Raw genomic sequence first — 19,831 nt, 5'->3', positions numbered from 1 at the left:
GAACTGACATGTTTGCAACTCAGTGGAAGCATTTTTCGTGGTGTTTGTTTTTTCCACTATTCCCATTGTGGTTTTTTAGTCACGGGGTTGCAAATGGAGAGCAGTTTATTCTAATCCTGTGATGCCTTGGAGAAATACGTAGAAGTTAGTAGAACCCATCCCCTCGAATGAAAGGCTAAAATTCAAAGAAGAGAGGATTGCACCAACCACAATCACAAGTATAACTGGTGAACCCCTCTGTGGTGATAATAAAATGATAGAGTGAGCCACGCCAAGCTGACACGTGGAGGATAGCATTCCCCCTCTCCCCCAAGGCCAAGCCACACTATTTCCACAAGCCCCTCTCCGTAACCAAACATTTGTCTCTCCAACTCTCTACCTTTGAGCTTCCTCTCTCTCTCTCTCTCCTCTCTTTCTCACACTTGAAAATAATGGCAACAATGGCTGCACTCTCCGGCACCATGGTCAGCACCTCCGCCTTCCTGCGGCGGCAGCAGCAGCAGCAGCCGGCGGTGACGAGCCTCCGGTCTCTGCCCAACCTGAACATGGGTCCTCTGTTGGGAGTCAAGTACTCCACCAGAGGTAGCCTGATAGCAACCATGGCTGTGCACAAGGTCACGCTCCTCACTCCGGAGGGGCCGCAGGAGTTCGAGTGCCCGGACGACGTGTACATTCTCGACCACGCCGAGGAGGTGGGGATCGATCTCCCGTACTCGTGCCGTGCCGGCTCATGCTCCTCTTGCGCAGGGAAAGTGGTGAAAGGGAAGGTGGACCAGTCCGATCAGAGTTTCCTTGATGATGAGCAGATAGATGGAGGGTGGGTCCTCACTTGTGTTGCTTATCCTCAGGGTGATGTTACAATTGAGACACACAAGGAAGAGGAGCTCACTGCGTAATTACTAGTAGTAGCCTTATAAAATGGTTGATGTTTCATGCATGCAGCTCTCTCTCTCTCTCTCTCTCTCTCTCTCTCTCTCTCTCTCTCGTTTTGTTGGTTGGTTTAGTGTATTTTGGAGACATTATTGATAATTGGTATGCTTTTATGGAGTAATTTGATTTTGCTCAAGAGAGCTGGTTTTAGTTTTCTATATGGTTTTCCTTCTGTATATCTCAGGTATATGGTAAGGGGTGATTTGCCCATCATACATGAGAATGATGAAAGTGGGGATATGTAGTTTTGTTTTCAATAACTAGAGGGCAAATAAACTAGTTGGTGATAACCCAAGGAGTTCTTAGGTTCGATTCTTTTTTCTAACAATTCTTAGGGCCACTTCACGCGTAAGCTTACGCGTGTAAAACGGCTTTGGGAGGGACCGTAGGAATTAGTCCGAGGTGCGCGCAAGCTGACCCAAGACACCTTAAATTACCAAAAAAAAAACTAGTTGGTGATTGAGTTTAACTTCTACAACCTGTTTCAATTGATTATATGGGCACAAGATAAAGCAGGACTATTTTATTCCACACAATCAAATGGATTGGTTAAGGGCCCTTTTCTCCAACCCAGAAAGAAGGTGGGGGAAAGGACCAGCATGTTTTAGATAACAATTTTTGTCTTGACATCATGTTCATCTCCTATTGGTTCGAATAGTAGTCTTTTGTTGGAAACGAGACCCGAAATGAAACCCATTTCCCAGACCTACGGTGGGCATTCTTGTCAAAATTCGTGTCAGAATTCTCTCAATCCTAACCTGACCTGTTATCGTGTCACATTCGTGTTCTGTGTTAAAAATAGCCGATCCTAACCCACTAACTTCGTGTCGTGTCGAAAATTCCTACTCCTACTTCACAGTTGATACCGACGAGGGTAACATTCACCAACTTAAGCAGAATCAAAGTCTTCTCCTAAGAGTTGATATGAAATTTTATTTGAGCGTATATCACACAACAAAGCATGCAACAGTCCTATGTAAATCTATATGAAGCAGTATCCCACACACCAAAAAAGGAAAAGAGGCAATTTATATGCTCAGTATTATATGCTTCAGCTGATCTTCACAATCATTTTAAATCCCACAATAGAACGGGTGGTTGAACTAAACCTTCCATGGTATAAATCGATATTGAGTTCATCCCATGTTACAGGAAATCTGGAAAATACATCACTTCTGAAATCGGAGGTAGTTAATTTGTTTTTTGAAATAGCTCCATAAGAGTCATGGCTTTGCCGATTTCTCCATCATCCACATTATCTTCTACACCATCAACGAGCGTTTCCGATGAACTGTTGCTAAAAGGCTCGGATGGATTTTGTATTATCCGAAAGGAAAATTCACGCTGGTGTGGATCTGAAGGCTCAAAATAGGTTCCCAGTTCATCCGAAGGTACATTTACTTCAATGTGGTCTAGTGTGCCCGCGGAAGAACACCTTGATAAAGTACCAGATCCGACAGTGATGATTTCGTCCCTCTCATCCATTATTGACTCGAGGGAACATATAGACCTTGTAGTAACTGAACGAAAAGCGTCGCGTTTGGCCCTCTCCCTCACTCTCTTGCACCAACTATGCAGTGATTCTCGGACACTCTCAGCAATCACAGTTTTCTTGCACCTCGATCCCATCTGAACATATAAAGACAAATAATCAAACTGAAATGCTATTCCTTTAATTTTCCATTCTCTCATATTTCTGTAGTGGCTATGTAATTCACTTGCATGAGGCCACTATACTTTTCTGTTCCATCAAATCTACCCTTAGTCCAAAAGGTTGTCAAAGTTTCAGTCACTCAAATTAAATTTCAGGGAATATAACACCTCAGCCTAGGGTAAGGACTTCTCATAAGGTCTGAATAGAGATAAACAAAAATAGTTTCCAGACTTGAGATTATGAATATGCAGAAAGTATAGTTACTCGTAACTACTAACTAGATTGTGATTATACTGATGCCTACCACAATCCAACAGCCCACAGTATGTACTGGAGTATATGAAGTGAGCAGTACACATGCTTCGTCTATTTCACTTGACTACAGTCTACCCATTCACCCATCAACAAACTTGATATAAAGAGATGGGTAAGGCTGTTAGGTATCGTATCAGTCGTTGTGTAACGGGATTTCGGACGTCCAATAGCATTATTTACTTACGTATCGGCTGATATATGGCCGTATCACCTACATTGTTACGTTTCCTGATACCGCGATTTAAAACGCTGAAGCAGATTTTTAGAACTAGTTCTCTACACTACGACTTTCATGGTTGATGTTCCCGTGACTTAAGCTCTAAATAAACTAGGTGTTTCCTGAGAAACCAAACTCAGCTGTTGAATAATTGCTGAATTAATGTCAAGATCCTGGGGAAGTTTATCACAATGGTCAAAACAAAGGTTTGCTCCCGTGACTTAAGCTCTAAATAAACTAAGTGTTTCCTGAAACCAAACTCAGCTAGAACCTGGGGAAGTTTATCACAATGGTCAAAACAAAGGTATATGGAAAGATGGTGAGACGCACACTTCACCCTAACAAACTACTCTAAATGACATGCACATTTACATGATGTTGCAGCATTGTCAAACACTGAAGTAAGTCTACTGAATCGGGTAAATGATATTACCGAAATTTCCGAAGTACCAAAAAAAAGAAGATATTAGTGTGTTTTCAATTAGAAACAAACCTGTGTGATGAGAACATTCAGAGGTACAGTGCTGTAGCTACACCAGAACTGAACAAGAACACTGCATGTACCAAATCGAACATGGGAGGTTAGAGGGTGTGCAAAAAATTATAAAAAAATTCCAGTTGATGTAATAACAAGGCGATTATTAGCAGAAGTACAGCTGATTGCGCAATTTCACCTCTGATTTTTATCCTTTGTGGGTAACAAAAAACATGCAAGGTAGGATAGTCTGGTGTCTTAACTCTTAACAAATTTAAAGATTACCCAAGGAGGACACGTCATGCTTTGGAAATTACATGGAACCAAGGATATCAAGTCCCAGAAACTACCATATTGCTTTTGGTACATTGGTGACAACATAGCCTTTACATGGGACTAACGACAAATGATATAATTCTAAAAAATAAAGTGAAGGATGAATGACAAACAGGTCCTAACTCGGATAGAGATGGTAAGAGTAAGTTTAGTTATCCAGAGGATCAAAACTTTCACACGGTAAGGAGCCAAGAAGCAGTCCTGCAATAGGGGAATAAGCTCCAGTAGTCGAGTTCAGATGGGTAACATTTAAAAAGACATTAAGACTACATTTAAAAAGAGTATTTTACTATTTTAGCTTCTTTGCATAGATAAATATAGGGGGATTCTGGAAAATTAGGGAGAGAAAGGCAAAGATACAGAAATATGAAAAAGACATCTATGTTGAAAAGATTGGAGGAGGAAATAAAGAAAAGTAACGACTCTCTTTCGAGATCAAATCAGTGATGAAAGAATTCAGGATAGAAGCGTTTCTTGCTTTCCTACAAGAAATATAAATTGCATCTAAATAAATTGAGAATAAAGTAGATGATTCAATAACAACTTACCAGAAGTGACTTATGACATGAAAATTCCAATCTTACTTCATAGTTTCATTTAGATGTTTTCATTTGAAGCTAATGTCGTCTCTTTTTGTGTATTGCAAGATTAAACTTTAAATTTTGTTTTCTATCACTTTCTCTCATATTAATAAAATTGGTAAGAGAAGCATACCCTGAAATCAACCGGATGATGATCATTGAATGGTTCTTCATGAAACATGATCGCTGCTTAAATCCCCACTAAATATGGAAAAAGAAGAAACTTCAGTCATACAATTTGGAAATAATATTGCTCACGACTGCTGCTTCAAGTAAATGAACTTTTTGCCAAAAATCTTTGCAGCAATATTATAAAACTTGACTAAAATAAGCCCCTCCACTTGAAATAAATCTTACTTGGGTTTGTTAGGTAGTCTAATAGCTTTATTGACTTCTATCGGTTCAGGAAACGTTTTCAGCAGAGTCGATCAATGGGTTCTTTTGTGATTAGAATCCACTTATCATTGTAACCACTCTCTACAAGTCCTTTACTTGATAAAAGGCCACTGCATTGTACGCAAATGTATTATCATTTTTTGGGTCAGAATTAAAACTATTTAGAGATAAATGGGTGGTTGAAATTATGTAACTCAACATTTGTCACTGATATAAAAATCTATGGGAGTATGATAGGCACCAAAAGCCAATATGTCTTGAATTTACTCCGAGTATGTAACCTTTGTAAATTGTTGCGACATGGTAAAAAGATCAGAGACACCGCATTCATTACAGACAAACTTATGTATCCGAGAAGAAAGACAAAGGGAAAGGATCTCCTCTTACCAAGGACCATATAAATGTTGCCATCTCAAAAGCATTCTGCACATGCAAGAATAATGATGATTAAAACAAACGGAAGTATCCATATGAAGGGAACTAACCATTCAGTGGATAAACCAGATAAAATATATCGTTACAAAAGTATACCTGAAATGATATGAATTGTATTAACCTTAACAATATCTCTGGTTTCCCAAACCAAAAGAGATCATCACGTGGCTTTACTTGAGTTCCAACAAATTTTCCCTTTGGCTCCACAGTCTCAAGTGCTAACAATGACACAACATGCTGGAGTTTTGTTCCGACCAACATGACAAGCTACATGTGCCAAATATTGGACGTTAGAAGTATTGACTAGACACTTATCTTAAGAACATAACTACAAGACTAGCGAAAACTTACAATGGCAGGGATGAAGGAAAGCCAGAAGTAAATGTTCAAACCTGTGACATGGTGCCATAAATCTCTTCGGTTAATCAGGCCAAACTGATGTAACCATAACTTCTATCAAAAAGCACAAAATCTCAGAATTTGGGAACCCACAATTTACCATGAATATTGATAAAGATGCATAGTATGGCATAAGCCCAGAGTGGCCAGCTGCAAAAAATTATACCACCGTCAATCCCAATATTAATTTTCCTTTTTTCATCCCATTTCTGCCCTACCATCGAGATGATTAATGATCATAAACTAAGAAAAGCGCAGAAAAAAATACATTAAGTTTTAGTCAACTCTCTTAAGATTTAAGTAGCATGACTTAATGGGGCATTGGTGGGTAAACCAAACCAAACTAAACTAAGCTCAATTGGGCTCCACTGGATGACTCTTTTTACTCCATCGTGCTCTTCCAAGGTTCATATAACCAATTAAGCACACTAAATTCGTCTCGTTTTTACCACAACATCCCATGTCAAGTTCAATGTAGATCTTTGTTCGAGGGAGCCTAAAAAATATAAAGGTTTGGTGTTGGTCTATGTTATATTGGCTTGGATAAGGTGCAGTTACATTCCAAAGGGTTGGATTCATATAATTTTCCCTTCTTAGACACGGAGACTCTAAGCATATTACTATATATATTTCTTCTCCTTTCAAAAGTAAGCAGTGTTTACAAGCTGACATGTATTTCACGTTAATATGAGAGTTTGTGCATAAAATTTTGGTAAACTGAAATTACTTGCACCCACTAAGAAGAGTCCAAGTTCATGTAAAATAGATCTTGGTTATAGTTTCTGTTTGGTAATGTGTAGGAGCTGGTTTAGAAGCTCATGGTTTTCCTTTTATCCTACTCTCTACCTCTTCCTATCTTTTCATAATCGTCAAACATGCTGGCAGGAGCACATTTTTCCTCCATATATCTATTCAAGCACAAACATCTACTTGAAACAAATTTGGCCCAGGTGTTGATTTTAGGCTAGAAAAATCAAAAGGATGACCTATTCCAGATTGAAAATACTCAAATCAGGATGTGTACTAACTACCGCTCTCTTTTTCTTCTTCCCTTTCCATATCCCGAGAAGTCCCTCAATGGTCAAACAGGACAATGTGCGCTTATTCAGAAGAACATTTTGCATCAGTAGATTCCATGAATTAAAGATTTATACTAAATACGTTGATCAATTCAATGGATGCACACCTGATCCCCACCATTCCATAGAACTCATCTTCCATGCTCCTAACCACGTATCTGTGGAAATTATATGTATGCGGAAGTTGGTGATTCTGCAAATTACAGCACCGGAGAACAGACCACATTCAGAATTCATTACAGTAGGACAGTGATACATATTGACATCGAACCAACAATATGGATAGCAATTCAAACACCCATGGATAACACAATAAAACAATGGTGTGAGCGATCCCATGGTGACCTAAATGAGTAACATATGGTGACTGTGTGGAGAAGTTAAGCACCAATATCAAATCTGTGCGCTGAAGGTAAAATTGCTAAATGGAAGAAAGACAAGTGGCCAATAGAAGGATAAGGCTCCAAGAAGATTTGAAGAATGCATAGTCCTTGCCAAATGGGTATTAGTTGTTGGGATTTGTCCCACATTGGTTAAACTAGTATATGAGCCTGGGCGGCCTTCCACTCTTAGCCAATTGGTTTGGAGTTGGATGCTTTAACATGGTATCCCAACATTAGTAACCATGTTTCTACATATAGAAAAGGTAGGTTAGTCGATTTATCCCACGCAGTCTAAGCTGACATATCTTCCATTTTATTGTGTAATCTCTGATACAAAACCTTTTCGGGTTCCTTTCACTCACTTATAACACGATCAAGTAAAAAACGGAGTCACTAAAATTAAGGCTGTTAAATGGGATTCTTATTCAGAATCTCATACAACTACTTCAACGTTTCATTTGTTGTTACAGTTTCTGTGAGCTACAATTATGCATGTTAGTTTGTGACAGCTCCTTGCCTCTACCAAGTGTGGTTCTTTTTATTTCCTCTTTTCGAGGTTATTCTTCTGACACTAAAATCAGGTAATTTCTAACAAGCATAACTTTTAATTCACAATAAAGGGCGAAATTTACCCACTTAGTCACCAAATAACACAGGATTTTCCAGCCAGCATAAGTCTAAATGCGCGGAAGGATACCAGAAAGATTGATCTACAAGGAAGCTTATCAGCGAGAAATAAGTTGAAATCATAAGAATGTCAAAAAATAAGCAAAAACGGGTGATATTGGAAGCTGTCTACCTAACAAAGTTGCAAGTAAAAATGACGGCAAAAGGATAAATTTAGATACCCACGCTGATGAAACCAAGTCGCAATGCCAAGTAATCTGACTTCTGTATTGAACTCTTGAACTGTTGTAGAAAGCAAAGCTGCACCATTAAACCAAAAAATCGTATGAGAACATAAAAAAGGGTCCCTAAGATCTGGATTTACACGAAATGAAGCTCATAAGTACAATCTTTTAGAATCTCTAAATGAAGCTTTCGTACTGGATGGCCAAATCCAAGAAGCAAGCACATTGAAACGAAATAAATAATAAGGGTCTCTAATCATCCTAAACACATTCACAATAAACATTGACTGAATCTATAAGAAGCATGATTATTTACCATCCAGATAAGAACACGGCTCCTGCTCCAAGGATGTGATGCATGATGTAAAACAAAGGTGGACTGACGCTTCATTACCTTGTTCACCCTTGCTGTCAAATAAAACTGACTTATCAAACACTGATAACAAAACAAACCAGAAAGAAAACAAAACATCTTCCGAGAACTTATTAAAGGTCAAAGAAATTTTGAAGACAAACATGATCGCCTGCACAATCTCAGATTATTAGGAGGTAGAGCAATTCCCATTTCCAATTCACACTGTTCTATAACTACATTATACATATAATTGAGCCTTTACATTTCGAGGACATTGACCACAGATAAGATTGCACAAGGCACATCATTCAGACCATGTAATGTATTTATAGAACCTTCTTTCGATGTCTAAAGATTTGAAGCTTGGCAGTAACTAGGTTCTCATACATAGACAAAACGCTGTGTCCAGTACCTATGTAGTATGTTTTCCAGTTTTTATCAGGACAATAAATTTGTCATCTTCAATCAATGGTTTGGTGCTACCTCACTGCCTCTGCCCATAACCTCACTGCCACCCCGCTTCACGCTTCACCCATTGTAAAGCCGTCCTCATGAACAGGTGAAAGGTTTGATGTAAGTTCAAGTGCCACATCAATCCACATATTAGAGAGGTAACACAAGGGCACTCATTGCTTAATTCTTCCCCTATATCGCCGTCCGACTTCATATGGAAAACAGGTTCATGGTCCTCTAGTTATTACATGGTATTTATTGCTTGCTCCTCTATCAGTCAACCTAGCGGAGCATAAATTGCAAGATACGAAGTTTTAAATGGACTTGAGTAATTTTTTTTAAAAATAAAGGGGCTGCAAAGAAATCGAGGGCTATGGAAAATCTTCTCTTTTAAGTAATTAAACAATTTCCAAAACTGGAGAAAAGCATAAATGCTGGCTCTATTTGCCTTTGGCCATCTGCAAAATTTTAGTCTTCAATGCAAGTACACCAACAAGTGGAGGCCACCTTCAAAATCATGCTAATGATGCCAAAACTCTCAGAAGGACTCACCACGGGTTTGACAACCCCAAAATAGCACAGTTCTTTGTGCTATACACAATTGCTCGTATGCCTCAACAGTCGTAGTCATTTTGGACTGTTTACTAGATTTTACGTCTGAAGCAATCATATTAAGATTCAATTGATTGCTCAAGTATTCTCGATAACAATCAAGATCCCGTATGGTAACCAACAATGGTGGATGTCACATGGATAACTAAGCCGAGTATAGGTCGCTACATGGAAAAGGGGGAAGCCCGCATGCCACAATCTGTAGAGTGCAGACTGTTTATCTAAACCACTCTTATCTGTTAAATACTGATTAAACCAAAACGAGCAAAGAATGGCATCCTAAGTAAAATAGTTTTTATGCCAACAATAATGTTATTTCGTCACAAACCTTGCAAATTTGCGTCTAGAGCTAGGCTTGCTTGATTTTCCCACTTCCTCCAGCTGTAAATCTGCAAGTACATAATGCATGAGGAGCAATGTATATATTCAGGTGAGGGGCATCAGACATATCAGTGATAAGATTATCTCTCATTTTGCCCAAAGTGGATATTGAGCTAATCTTTTCATCACATGCATCATACCATTTTCGAAAACAATGAAATTGGGCCACCTTCATTACCATCTGGAACGAATGAATGAAAGATGTAAGTCTGTAGACGGAAGTGGGTAGTGTACCTTACTCATGGCCAAAGCAACTGCAGCACAGCTATACAGCACGTGAGTGATACCAAGAACAAACAAGAAGCGGTGAAGCTGTTCAAGACCTTCATATGAAACAAAAGGTTCATGTCCCTGTAATTAGCCATTGCCATTAGTGATACCAAGAAAAAACAAGAGGGTGTGCACAACTTTATGTTGGTCTGAAAACATTAGGAAACCAAACGGAGTTGAGAGGGGTGAAGAAGGGTTAAGAGTAGAAGTAAATTAACAACTACTCACTAACTGAAGCAATTGAGAGAGGTTGGCAAATCAAAAAGTGAGACATTTTGCAAGGGCGTTTTTTACATTGAAAATTGCAATGCTCAAATTAAAATAAGAAAACAGTGTGGTATACTCCATTTTCCATATCAGTATAGAAGACTTAACTAGCATAATCTCCCATAAAGTTATGACAAGTGAAGACATATACCTCTCCACATTGGTGAGATATAGGATAGTTGAGTCCTGGAGGAATATCAGTCTTGTTTAGAGATGAGAAGGACTTTGTGAACAAGAATTTTTCATCGTAATCCTCTTCAGAACAAAGATAGAATCGACTGCTGAAAAGAGACGAATTCACACATATTTGAGAAATCCAACTTGCCCACTGCCCCAACAACAAAGATATAAGCCCAAGTAGCATCAACTCTGTCAACAAAAAAAATTTAAAAATATGAGAAAACAGAAAACTACTGGAAATATGTCAGATAACCAGAACATACAGCCAAAATACATGAACCGGTGGGACTTCTCTTTGAGAGATCTCCGTTCGCATCTAAAAAATGGGTCATGAAATGGTTAATTTCGTTTCTCACTTACTCTTGAGATTGCTGCTTTACGCCCAATAATTACCTAGTACATGTGTGGCGGAAGACTACGTCTACAGTACACGGAGTAATCGGGGTAAAGCACTGGACACACTCGTAAAAAAAGAAGCAGCAAAGTACATGTCTACACATACATACTGCTTCAATGCCTCAATTCTTAATGTATATCAGCTTCAAACAGAGAGGGGGAGTGCAAGCAACCGGGAAGATCATGTCAAAGCCCTTAGGTAGTGTTTAGGAAATGAAAGCACAATATATAATAGGAGATGATTACATTCTAAACCTTGGGGCCACTTGAGATTTGCCCGATCGTTAACTTTAAGGTCCTGGAATTAGTCGATGTGCGCGCAAGCTGGCTGGGACATACGGTTAACAAAAAAAAATGATGATTCCAATTATATTGTACCTTCATTCTTTCATTTTAAGTTAGCCAAGAACCAAACAGCGAAATGGGCTATGGCCATAGATTCTGACCTCCATTCCAATGGATTATTGATTTACATTTACAAGTTTGAAAAGCTTAATCACCTTCCTTGATCTTCTCCAAAGAAGCAAACAGTGCCTTCCTCCTTGTCTTCTTCAACCACTGCATACCCAAATGCAAACAACAATCACAACACCCAAAAATCAGAACATGGGAAAAAAAATCTTTAATTCCTCAAACAAATAAATAAATTATTTTTCGGTTTTTTTTTTTCACCATTCAAATGGCTCAATCTACATAAAAACAGTGTCAAAAAGTTCGAGAAATGTTCGTGGGAGCAGCTTGTTTTTAAAGAAGAGATAAAAATGACACGACTTTACGTAACGAGCAAACAAAATGAGGACGGACCGAGCATAAATAACCACTCGCTCGTTTCAATGAACTCGTCCGACTCACCTTGCCGAACCGGTAGATGGATCGTTCGACGAGCAAACAGACGAAAACCATGACCGTGGTGACAGACGCGACTGACCACGTCGGCGTCTCCTCCAGTGACCTCCCTTGCCTCACCACATTCTCCATTTCTAGAGAGAGAGAGAGAGAGAAAAAAAACAGAGGAGAGAGTGGCGGATGGAGGAGACTAGAATACTCTGAGAGCTGAAGTTTGTTTTTTCATGTTTCTATCTGTAGATTGTGTTTGTGCATGAGCAATGTGAAGTAAAATAATATTCCCCCGTCCCAATTTACTTGTCATTTTTTAGAGTTCATCCCCACTTTTTAATTAATTATATCTTGTAATTTATAATATTTTAGGTGATTTCGAAAATATTGAATTATAGAACAAATCAAGATCTAACAAATAAGATCCATATTGGATATAAAATTTATTACCATTTTAAAGATATAACTAATTTTTTAATCCAGTTGAAATATAATTGGGACAAATAAATTAGGATGGAAAGTGGATATGAATGGATCGTGGAATACGGAATGGCACCAACTGTTTGTTTTGGGTAGATGTAGGATAGTGTTTTTTCTTTTCGTTCTATTATGTTCGGGTCAATTTATGCGTACGTCAATTAATCTCATCGTCAATTGGGTGAAGGGCAAACCGTACATGCTACAACTGTGAAATTTAGAAAAAAAAATTTGTCTTTTTAATCAAATTCCGACCATATGTGTGGGAATAAAACTCACCCACCGACTAGACCAACAGTTAATGCTAATTTAATGTTTTTTTGAATGGCTGTGTTCTGTGATACAAGTATGGAAATTCTGAAGAGAGAAACAACCCATCTGCGCCATTTAATTGGAATTGCTGCGAGATCTCTTCTGCTTCCCCAGCTACGACCTTCCCACATGCTTCCATTAAATAACTACTTCCCCACATGCTCTCTCTCTCTCTCTCTCTCTCTCTGTACCACATACACCGGCGGGCTCTCTCTCTCTCTCTCTCTCTCTCTCTCTCTCTCTCTCTCTGTACCACATGCGCCGGCGGGTTGACCAGTTGTCCTTATTTGTCAAAAGTTTGATATATTCTCCACAACCCATGAGTCCATGACGTTGGCATTATAAACATACAGAGTAATATATTCTCAACTCGTGTATGAGAAATGACTCTTCCTATGGTTTGCATTAGTATTTCAATGACCCCTTGGTTGGTTGACCCTCACAAGTTAACTAATAACTTTTTTTCTTTTTTTTTAAATAAGTTAAGTAATAAATTCATTACCAATACCAAAACTTATAGCACTCCTTTTGTCTTAATTTACTTGTCACAGTTCTATTCTAACTGGATAAAAAAAATTAGTTATATTTTTAAATTAGTAATGAATTTTATATCCAATATGGGTCTTATTTGATAGATCTCGATTTGTTCTATAATACACTGTTTTCGAAATCACCTAAAATATTATAAATTATATATGTAAGATACAATCAATCAGAAAATAGCACGAACTCCTAAAAAAGACAATTAAATTAGAACGGAGGGTAGTAATAGCTAATATATCCTTAATAACATTTTGTTGTTGTTCAAAACCTACTAATATCAGAGAAAAAATACTGATAATGGATGATTTAGTTATTCGTGTATCAAAAGTTATTTTTCTTGCAACATTTAATTTGTATTAGCTTACTTTACTTATTTCGTCGATTGTGAGCTTTTTTTAGAGTGAGGTAGAGAAAGTGTGAATCATCGAAAGAAAGTGTGAATCATTCAGGAACCCAAAAAATACTACAAGTCAGAGAAATGCATTATGCAGTGAAGTCGTTGTCTCTCTTCTAATGGTAATTTATATTTAGAGGAATTCTAATTTGAAATACTGAAGTGATGAACTTAAAGTAAATTGCTTTTCCTGAAATTGGAAATTTTGGACAATTTGTGATTAATTCTTATGAATTTTTGGGCTTCCAACCAAATACTTGTATAAATTAATGACATTTTCAATTTAAGACATTATTTAACTTAGAGCCATATATACTATCTTATTTGATGTAAACATAGATGGAGCCAGAGGCAAGTGACAGCGGCCTCCATCATAACGATTTTAAAAAAAAAATCTATTTAATAATATATTAAAAAAATTATCCTCAAATTATATAGACCCTGCACTACTAGTTTTTTTTATACTCTTTTGTTACTCCATATAGGAAGTTTTTTTTACCTCTACTTAAAGCTGGCCAACAAAATATACTAGTTCAAAATCAAATTCAATGGGCCAAGTGAATTATTATGTCTAAATTAAGAAAAACCAAACGTCACACCGGAAGTGGATCCTCTCCGATACAAGTTTTGGACTTGAATGAACAGTCGAAATATTGATTGTCTAATACTGCAATCAATTGGTTCCGATCTGCTTAAAAACTATTTGCGTGAAGAATTAAATTCTTCTAGCGAAGAGTTTGCGACAGATCTAAATCATTGATTTATTTTCACAATGTGCGGTCCAAATCAGAAGTGTTTCCTCCGATTTAAAACTTGGACGGGAGAGTGAACCCCATAGAATTACTCCACTACTTCAGGCCTCCCTATAGTGCGGTCGCTGCTGAGTAAAGTAATTTGTTAGCTGATAATCTAAACCCCCTCTAAAACCCTAGGACTCTCCTACTCGCTCCCTCTCTCTAGAATCATCCACCACCACCACTGTCACAGCATCGCCGCCCATGGCGCTCTCCTCGCTCCGTCTCCGCCGAGCCCTCTCACTCTCCTCTCACCTCACCAAACCCTACACACTCTCTGCTCCATTTCCAGCGATCTCCGCCCCGCCCCTTCTCTCCTCCGCCACCACCATCGCCCCACAAAACCCTAGCCTCAACAATCACCTTCCGTTTCAGTCCAGGCTCTTCCGATCGTCCACGGCGCTGCTCTCGTCATCCAGATTTAGACCAAACAACAACAAGTACGACGACGATATCGGGCCAGACACGGTCCTGTTCGAGGGGTGCGATTACAATCACTGGCTCATCACTATGGATTTCCCCAAGGATCCGGCGCCGACTCGCGAAGAAATGATCGAAACATATCTGCAAACCCTAGCCAAAGTCGTCGGAAGGTCAGTTTCCTCTCTTCCCTCCGCTGCTCATTCATTACTATATAATAAATTGTTAGGGGTGTAAACAAGCCGAGCCGAGCTTTGATGTGTTTGAGCTCGGCTCTTTCAAAAGTAGTCGAGCTTTACCAAACAATGGCAGTTCGAGCTCGGTTCGTTTACTACACACGTTTTTTCAATCAAGCCAAACTTTTCTAATTAACTTGAGCTCGTTTTGTAAACTAATCGAGCTTAATTAACACTCGTTTATTTACTAGCCAAGCTCAGGCTCGAGCTGCTCGCGAACATCTCGGTAATGAATCATAAATGTTTTGCAGCCCTACCTCAGCACGTGACAAGTATTATGTATGTTTATGTGTTTGGCTATGTAAAGCCCTTTGCTCACCCCTTTTAACTTGTATTCGATTAGAAGTTTTATTTGGTTCAAAGATATCCAATAGGCAAAGTAAGATTTTAGTATGAATTCGAACGAAAACTTCGTCACTAGCGGATGCGTAAATCTGGTAACTTATTGATACAAGCTCCCAAGGGGCAAACAGAGATGACGATGGTAGAGCAAGCCATATAAAACAAGAAAACACCATAGTAGCCTTGCACAAAAGACAGAGCCAATTCTACAAAGCCCGCAAACTTATTTAAGGATTTATATAAGGTAGGCTGTCTAAAGCCCTTTACTTAAATTCCAGTGGAGGTTTTATTTGAGATGAAGAGCTCAATCTGCCAAGAGATATTTTAGTATAGATTTGAGCAAAAGCTTCACCAACAGCAGATTTGTTAATTTGGAAGCTGCTTGTATCTGTGGTCCTGTGGAGATTCAAAAAGTCACCCTCGTTTGAGTAAAGAAACAAGTAAATTTCATGTGATTTGAATCGGAGAATATGGGTGGGGGATGCTTTTAGTCTTTGATTTTCGCATTCATGTATTGGAAGGGGTATTTATGTCAAGATATCAAGTCTCATATCATGTGGTTTCGACCCCTTTTAGTTTGGTTGCTGGGCGTGTCATTGTGTGTGTGGATCTGTTCCATGACTGAAGGGGAGAACCATGTTAATATTGAGTGAAGTGTCGAATTCTGTCAGTACAATGTGGTTTTATTCCCTTGAAATGAGCAGTCAGATTATTTTTTTTAAAATTTACGGTCAATTTGGGGTAACAGGTGAGAAAGAAATGACTTTGGTCTCTCCCGTCCCATGGGTGAGAAAAAGAAATGAAAGTGTGAGAATAAGGATACAAGTGACAGTTTCTCTCTGTTTGTATTGTGATGCTGGCCAATACACAGCGAATCAACCTAATCCAACCATTTTTTTAAGACGTAGGAACCACCCCATGGCAGGGCCACATTGGACCCACCCATGCCATGCAAACCATTTTTGTGTGAAACAAAACTAGGTAATGAAGAGTCCGCCTATCTCCTTTCTCACCCACCCTTACAATTTCTCCTCTCATTTGCTATTCAAGCACAAGAGAGAATTGTTTTCCTCATAATTTGTTTGCATCTCTTGCAATATCACTTACAGAAAGTTGGTTGCTACTGATTATAAGATGCTTCATTTGTTGCTTGTTTAGATAGTTCGAACTGTGTTCATAACGGTGATCATAAGGGGTTGAGCGCAGCAGTAGTTTGCAATAAGGGTCTTTTTCATTTTGATGACTATTTCAAGCTTTGTTGCTCTAAGTAATTAGGGTTTCTTTAATGGTTGTAGTTACGAAGAGGCAAAGAAGAAGATGTATGCCTTCAGTACGACAACTTATCAAGGCTTTCAGTGTCTGGTGACGGAGGAAATGTCTGAGAAATTTAGAGGTAAGCTGCCTATCATTCACACTGAAGCCTCATATTAGTTGCTGATGCTATCCTTGTGTACTAATTTCTTGCTGGAATCAGGTTTGCCTGGAGTCGTGTTTATTTTACCAGATTCTTATATTGATCCGGTGAACAAAGAGTATGGAGGTAGAAAACTTATTTTATTACTGCTGATTAGTTCAACGTTAAGTTTGGAGTTAGAAAAAAAAAAACTTATTTTATTACTGCTTATTATTACTGCTGATTATTACTGCTAATTAGGTAGGAAACTTATTGATCCAACGTTAAGTTTGTTTCTGGTTGTGGCTATTAGGATTCTTTTAATCAGGTTTTTATTAAATTAGTTCAAATAACTCTGTTTCCTGATAAGTGAGCCCTAATGGAAAAAATACTTCCTTTGCTATAAATGTCAGGAGACAAGTATGAGAATGGAGTCATCACACCTAGACCGCCTCCGGTTCAGTATGGGAGGCCAAGACCAAGATATGACAATAGACCTAGAGAATTTAATCCAAACCAGCCGAGGCAACCAATGCCAAACCAGCCAAGGCAACCGGTGCCAAACCAACAACATGGTCCATCCTTTGGAGACCAGCGACCGATGTATGGGGATGCAAGGAATTTCGAACGACCACGAAATTCTCCAATGCAACCTATATATGGACCACCTGGCGCAGGAGATAGAAGAGATCCTATGCCATCGAATGACGCTCCTAGGGGACGAGATCCAATGCCTTCAAATCAGGCCACTTACAACCAAAATGAGCAAGGATATTATAACCCCCAAGGTGGAAGATTTCAACCAGAGCAAAGGGATTCCAGAGTAGAGAACAAAAATTATGCACCTCCACAAGGTCCACCCTACGGGCATGGATCGGGTGGGAGTTATGGTCAAATTGCTGATGGTAATTATGGACAGGGTGGAGGAAATTATGGACAAGGAGCAAGGTTTGATTACAGCCAAGCAGGAGGAACAAATTATAGACAGGCAGCACAGGGAAATTATGGACAAGGTGCAGGCGGGAATTATGGACAAGGTGCAGGGTTTGATAACGGCCAAGGAGGAGGAACAAATTATAGACCAGCATCACAGGGAAATTATGGACAAGGTGCAGGCGGGAATTATGGACAAGGTGCAGGCGGGAATTATGGCCAAGCTGCAGGCGGGAATCATGGACAGGGAGTTGGTGCAAATCACATGCAAGAAACGGGTCATGGTTACGGGGGGAATAGAGAAGAGCATAGGTTCGAGCACATTCAAGGAGAGCAAGGGACCTATGCACCGATGGCACATACTGGGCAAACCAAGTAAGAACTCCCCTTGTTATTAAGAAATCATAATGTTCCTTTATCTCTTATTGTGTGTCAAAATTTCAGAGGCATCATGTAATAGTTGAATACATGTTTGCCAGTGATCCCAGCCAATGTTCTAATAAAAGTCACTTGGCGCTCGGGCGGTCAACCACCTTCGAGCGATTAATTGGATTTATCGGCAATTAATCGTGCATATTAATTAGTAATCGGTGATTAATCGTTAGTCGGACCTAATCAGATAGGCTCCACCAACAATTAATCGGCGAATAATTACCGATTAATTCCTTGTTTTAGAATACTGATCCGAGCTAGAAATCTTCATCCCAGGCTAGCCTTGGGCGGTTGGGCCCTTGAGGGCCTGTAGGTCAATAATAAGCACTATAAAAGGGCCGTAAATTGCAGGCCATTGGGCCTATTTCCATACGTAGTTCTGAGTCCTCCATAAGGTCTTTGGTTATGGATAGTGCATTCCCAAAACTTGGTATGGCCCACATCGAATTCTATATGTTAACCCTCACAAACCAAACATCAGATGGGACTCTTTGCACTGTAAAATTGTCCCAGTTTGTCATATCCTAATCTTCTAGGGACAATTGTCCTTCCTTATCCACTATGACAGCCAAACATAGCCTAAGGGCATAACTACTACTAGAACCTCACTAGTCAATACCAATGAAAATTGGTTTAGCCGTTGTTGAAGTCGATATCGTCTTTTGTAGGATCTGTAAATTTGTTGGGAAAACCCTCAGCCAGTTGTCTTGTAAGATCAGTGTAGACTAATATCTATTTGTAGAGCCTGCATGTATCAATTGACAAAGCTGAACCCCCTTGCTGTGGCCACCATATTGGTGAACTTTTCTCCGACAAGACACAGGGGGCATAACCTTGTGTGGATTGTTTCTACCAGATCGGTGAATAAATTATTTCTGTTTGCCAATAGTAATACTTGTTGGTCCCTATTTTAAATTCCTGATCTTACTGGTTCACACTTCTCTGGGCATTGTATATTTTATTTCCCGAGCTCCGAAGTATTCGTTGGACATTGGAATCGTCAATCCAAGATACCTTTTCAGTTTTAGTATTTTTACTATTTTTAGCTATCACCATCCCTTCCGATATTTTCCAATATGATATGTCGTGTTTTCAGAAGTGGATGGCGTGGCTGATGTTTAAATCATTTGGCAAATTCTGTTGTATTAGTTTCAACTGACGAAGCAAGATTTTCCCCCTTTTCTCCGTCTAAGTGGAATTTTTTCCCCTCTCTCTCTTTCCTGGGCCATATTGGCGTTGTTTTGTTAATCATTGCAGGTGAGAGATGTTGACAAGATTTGAGAACTTTGAGATGATGAGATGAAATACAACTCCACATTCTACTTGTGTCTCTGCGCGCGAGTGTTTGTGTCAAAACAACAGACCAGAAGACTTTCTAAAGGCCGGCTTTGGTAAATAGTCGTGTTACTTGTCTTTCTTTGTAGCTAGTGGGATTATGAGCTATAATGGATTTTGTTCCAGGAGTCGATATATGTTAGTAGTCTTGTGAATTGTTTTGTTCATTTAGATCGTGTTGATTTTGATGTGCCTATGTCGCCTTATGAACCTGGAAAGTCATTTGAAACGAGATCGTCAAATGGTATCTAGTTCTCAAGTCAGACTTTTGACCCGAGAGGACGTGCTATGAAACTGCACGTTACAGGATAAACTTAAGCTCTCTCAGTTTAATAAAGTTATTGATAGTATTGTGAAAAGCCTGCTGACTATTGTTGGTTCCTTCCCTCTCCGGTGGCAGCTGGGATTTATCAATGTC

The 19,831-nt window shown here is 39.1% G+C and overlaps 3 protein-coding genes across 6 annotated transcripts; 2 read left to right on the top strand and 1 right to left on the bottom strand.

The window, feature by feature from the left end:
* Positions 1 to 112: 112 nt before the first annotated feature.
* LOC131308784 (ferredoxin) lies at positions 113 to 1,066 on the top strand. The gene has a single exon (XM_058335800.1). The coding sequence runs from the start codon at positions 432 to 434 to the stop codon at positions 894 to 896; it is 465 nt and encodes a 154-aa protein (XP_058191783.1). The 5' UTR covers positions 113 to 431; the 3' UTR covers positions 897 to 1,066.
* Positions 1,067 to 1,932: 866 nt separating this feature from the next.
* Positions 1,933 to 12,077, bottom strand: LOC131308771 (MLO-like protein 4). Its single transcript, XM_058335786.1, has 15 exons — positions 11,818 to 12,077; positions 11,466 to 11,523; positions 10,541 to 10,758; positions 10,087 to 10,203; positions 9,800 to 9,860; positions 8,368 to 8,459; positions 8,053 to 8,127; positions 6,925 to 7,010; positions 5,839 to 5,888; positions 5,691 to 5,731; positions 5,436 to 5,606; positions 5,292 to 5,327; positions 4,642 to 4,709; positions 3,610 to 3,670; positions 1,933 to 2,559 (listed from the first exon to the last, which is right to left on the bottom strand). Exons 1-15 carry the CDS (start codon positions 11,941 to 11,943, stop codon positions 2,122 to 2,124), a joined length of 1,698 nt encoding a protein of 565 aa, XP_058191769.1. The 5' UTR covers positions 11,944 to 12,077; the 3' UTR covers positions 1,933 to 2,121.
* A 2,288-nt stretch (positions 12,078 to 14,365) lies between these two features.
* Positions 14,366 to 19,772, top strand: LOC131307661 (multiple organellar RNA editing factor 4, mitochondrial). 4 transcript variants are annotated; one of them, XM_058334291.1, is made up of 6 exons: positions 14,415 to 14,915; positions 16,616 to 16,713; positions 16,795 to 16,860; positions 17,127 to 17,750; positions 17,823 to 18,021; positions 19,175 to 19,208. In XM_058334291.1, exons 1-6 carry the CDS (start codon positions 14,527 to 14,529, stop codon positions 19,191 to 19,193), a joined length of 1,395 nt encoding a protein of 464 aa, XP_058190274.1. In that variant the 5' UTR covers positions 14,415 to 14,526; the 3' UTR covers positions 19,194 to 19,208. The 4 variants fall into 4 exon arrangements, with proteins under 4 accessions (XP_058190272.1, XP_058190270.1, XP_058190274.1 ...); XM_058334289.1 differs by lacking the exon at positions 19,175 to 19,208 and adding an exon at positions 19,336 to 19,772 and having other exon boundaries at positions 14,366 to 14,915; positions 17,127 to 18,021; XM_058334287.1 differs by having other exon boundaries at positions 14,370 to 14,915; positions 17,127 to 18,021.
* The last annotated feature ends 59 nt before the right edge of the window (positions 19,773 to 19,831 follow it).

Source organism: Rhododendron vialii, chromosome 11a (assembly GCF_030253575.1).
Source record: "Rhododendron vialii isolate Sample 1 chromosome 11a, ASM3025357v1".
Classification (NCBI taxonomy): Eukaryota; Viridiplantae; Streptophyta; class Magnoliopsida; order Ericales; family Ericaceae; genus Rhododendron; species Rhododendron vialii.
The sequence above is the reverse complement of the archived record's forward strand: the minus strand, read 5'-3'. Positions and strand labels throughout refer to the sequence as shown.